This window comes from Bison bison, unplaced genomic scaffold (genome assembly GCF_000754665.1).
Source record: "Bison bison bison isolate TAMUID 2011002044 unplaced genomic scaffold, Bison_UMD1.0 scf7180017864484, whole genome shotgun sequence".
In the NCBI taxonomy this organism is placed as follows: Eukaryota; Metazoa; Chordata; class Mammalia; order Artiodactyla; family Bovidae; genus Bison; species Bison bison.
In genome coordinates, this window is record NW_011495044.1 from 5,212,904 (window position 1) to 5,215,973 (window position 3,070).

The 3,070-nt window shown below is 41.3% G+C and overlaps 1 protein-coding gene across 13 annotated transcripts in view; it reads right to left on the reverse strand.

Moving 5' to 3' along the window:
* Positions 1-1,551: 1,551 nt before the first annotated feature.
* The window catches only part of MACF1 (microtubule-actin crosslinking factor 1), a 342,575-nt gene continuing 341,056 nt past the window's right edge, over positions 1,552-3,070 (reverse strand). For all 13 annotated transcript variants that reach the window (XM_010862750.1, XM_010862748.1, XM_010862749.1 and 10 more), the window contains one exon: positions 1,552-3,019. In XM_010862750.1, the coding sequence (XP_010861052.1) occupies positions 2,763-3,019 (257 nt within the window). In that variant the 3' untranslated portion in view covers positions 1,552-2,762. The remainder of the gene's footprint in view (positions 3,020-3,070) is intronic.

Consider the following 3,070-nt stretch of genomic DNA (forward strand, 5'->3'; position numbering starts at 1 on the left):
CTCCCAGTAATCTTGATTCCAGCTTGTGCTTCATCCAGTCCAACATTTCTCATGATGTACTCTGCATAGAAGTTAAATAAGCAGGGTGATGATATACAGCCTTGACGTACTCCTTTTCCTATTTGGAACCAGTTTGTTGTTCCATGTCCAGAGTTGGGTCAAACAAGGGCTTCCCCAGCCACTTGGCAACTTTGTGATCTTGGGCAAGTCACTGAACCTCTCTCAGGCTGTCCCTCATCTATAAGTGAGGCTCATAATTGTAGGATTATGATGTGAATTATGTAAGAATGTACATAGAGCCTTAGCACAGAGATGGCACACAGCAAGCACTCAATACATGTTAGCTGTTGTTATTCAAGGCTCCAGAACCTGCCCTCCTCTATCCTAGCAGACACCAAGTCTGCATTACTTGTTCAGCACTTGTGCCACAGAACTGCAGTTTTAACCCCTTTCCTGTTATCCCTAAATTTTCCACATGGTCTTGCACACAGGTGTTTATTGAATGGAAATGCACTTTCTGCAGAGTGCACCCTAGCTGAACTTTGTTGCAAAGACTGAGAGAAACCCTGAATTCCTTGGTAAGAAAAACAAGTGACTGTGGTCCAGATTCTGAGAAAGTGCAGATCGAGCTCCTTCCAGCATGCTTCTGCAGCTAGGAAGTCTAGAGGGGTAAGCAGATTTTGAGTGAAAACACCTTCCTACAAAGTTCCAACAGTCTGAAGTTAAACTTGATTCCACAGAGAACAGAGTAAGCTCTTGCTTCAGAATCTGTCAGGCTGCACATTCTTTTGGGATATTTGGCCTGAAACAGCTCTGGCAATCCTGTGTCCTTCTTATTGAATTCCCATATCACAAGGGGAGTGTGACCCAATGAGCAAGGATGCAGGTGGATGAGGTTGAATCCCTCTTACCTCTAAAGTTCTCTAGTTATTTCCTAGTCTAACTCCTGTGTCAGAGTTACTTAATATTTGGCTGTTGTAATTAAAAGCCAACGAGGGGCTGAAGGTAAAAGAACTGGCAGGCTTGGATAGGGAGCCAAGGACTAGATTCAAGGTCCACTCCTGCCGTTTATTTATTATGTGATCACGGGAAAATTACTTTCTTCCCACTTTCCCATGTTCCTCTGTCTATAAAACAAAGGAGCTAGATTTGATGACCACTTTTGTTTCTACCTCTGAAATCCTATTTATTCTACCATTTAACCAGAAATTTCAGCATACTGTGGGAAACCGGCCCATATTCTGAAGCTCTAAGGCCTGTGATTTCTACAACAGAAATCTTCTTACATACTGGTTATTTGTTTAATGATGTAAGTGGGGTAGATAGCCCTACAGATTTACATTAATAACCGTCTATTTCTTTGTTCCCTTGTTAAATGAAATTAACGAGAATAAGATATACAAGGAAAAAATTATTAATGAGCTCCATAATTTATCCAAGATATCTGGATTTGAATAATACACTGAAGTACCTAAAACACAATCATTCCCCAGAGTAATATGTTATATATAAGGTAATGGTTGAGAAAAAAAAGGCAGGAAATACAAAATATTTGTTACTGCAAGCAATTTTAATACAAAAGTGTGTCTTGTTTTTAAACAGTTCATTGGTAGAGCTTCAGTTTCTGCCTCAATTAAAACCAATTGAGATAATCACACAGCAACATGGTCGGAGCTGAAGAGGAACAGCAGCTAAAAATCAGGAGCCCCAGTCAGCCCCTCTTCATGGTCACTTGGTCAGTTGACTTTATTACGCACAAAAAAAGACGGAAGCAAACGGGACTTGTTAACAAGTGTGCTGGTGAACTCCTTTAAAGGATGAGCGAATGTTTTGTTTTATGTCCACATTTTCAGAATAGGCTTGTGGAATTCATTCCTCGGTTTGTGGGAAGTTGATCGACCATTTTAAATAAATAGCAAAAAATGCAGATAAACAAACTGTAATTCATGATGCCACCAGGGAGTCTCCCTTTGCTGACGGCCTGGGTCCCAGTGAGCACATGAGTTATTAGCGGCCAGGTTGGATAGGAAGTTATGAACCAGGACTCTTACAAACCCCCAATGTTCTGACGTCTTCTGAAGAGTTACATTTACCCCTGAATTCTAGCAGCTATTTGTCCTTTAAACGCCCAGTACTGAGACAGTATTCAAAGACAGTATTGCAATGAACTCCTTTTGCTGTATCATGTGCAAACATTACCTACATGAGGTTCCCTCTCTTCAGCTAAAATCACACAACATTAAAAACAATGGAAAAAGCAATCAGAAGTGCCCTCCCCTCAGTTCTCACTAATTGAGGTGTCTGTGATTTACAAAAAAAGAGTTCCTAAACACTGCAGGATTCTTATTTTTTTTTTTAATATAATTTATCTTGCTGAGATAGCAAGTCAAGTTTATAAAGAAGATGCATTTAGGAATAATCCTAAAAGATAAAGCAGGTTTACAACCCTGCACCGCAAAGAAACCCTATTTAGAGGCTTTTTTTTTTAATACACATTTGCATCTTGACCTTTTTGCTTGTTCTCAAATATTTCATTTCTGGGCCCCATCCATTACAGGGTTACCAGGAGGCAAATTTTATCTACATAAATATTCACATGAAAATAGTAACTTACAAAAAGAAAAAAAAAATAAGGCAGCTTCATAACACAATTATTCTTTTACACTTTTAACAATATAACTTCTCCCATTCAGAATAAATATACACCCAATGCATGGAGCAGGATTCAAAGTGGAGAGAGGCTTGGGGGTGCTTGTACAGTGTTATCGCTTGGGGCCCGGAGTCCTGGGGGAGGCAGTGGTGGTCTTCTTGGACATGGTGGGGATTTTGGAAGGCTTGTTGAGCCCCCTCCTGGAGCTGCCCTGGCCCCCTGCGGCACTGCTCTCTGAAGTGTCTGAACACGCAGACTGTGTCTCTAAAAGGTCAAAGTCAGAGGCATCGCTTCCTCGACGGCTGCTGGCTCGACTCCCGGCCCGACTGCCAGCTCGACTTCCAGGGCGACTGGCTGACTTTTTAGGGTCTGGAATTTAAGAATAAAGTGGCAGACTTAATAGAGACAGCACTGGTGGGT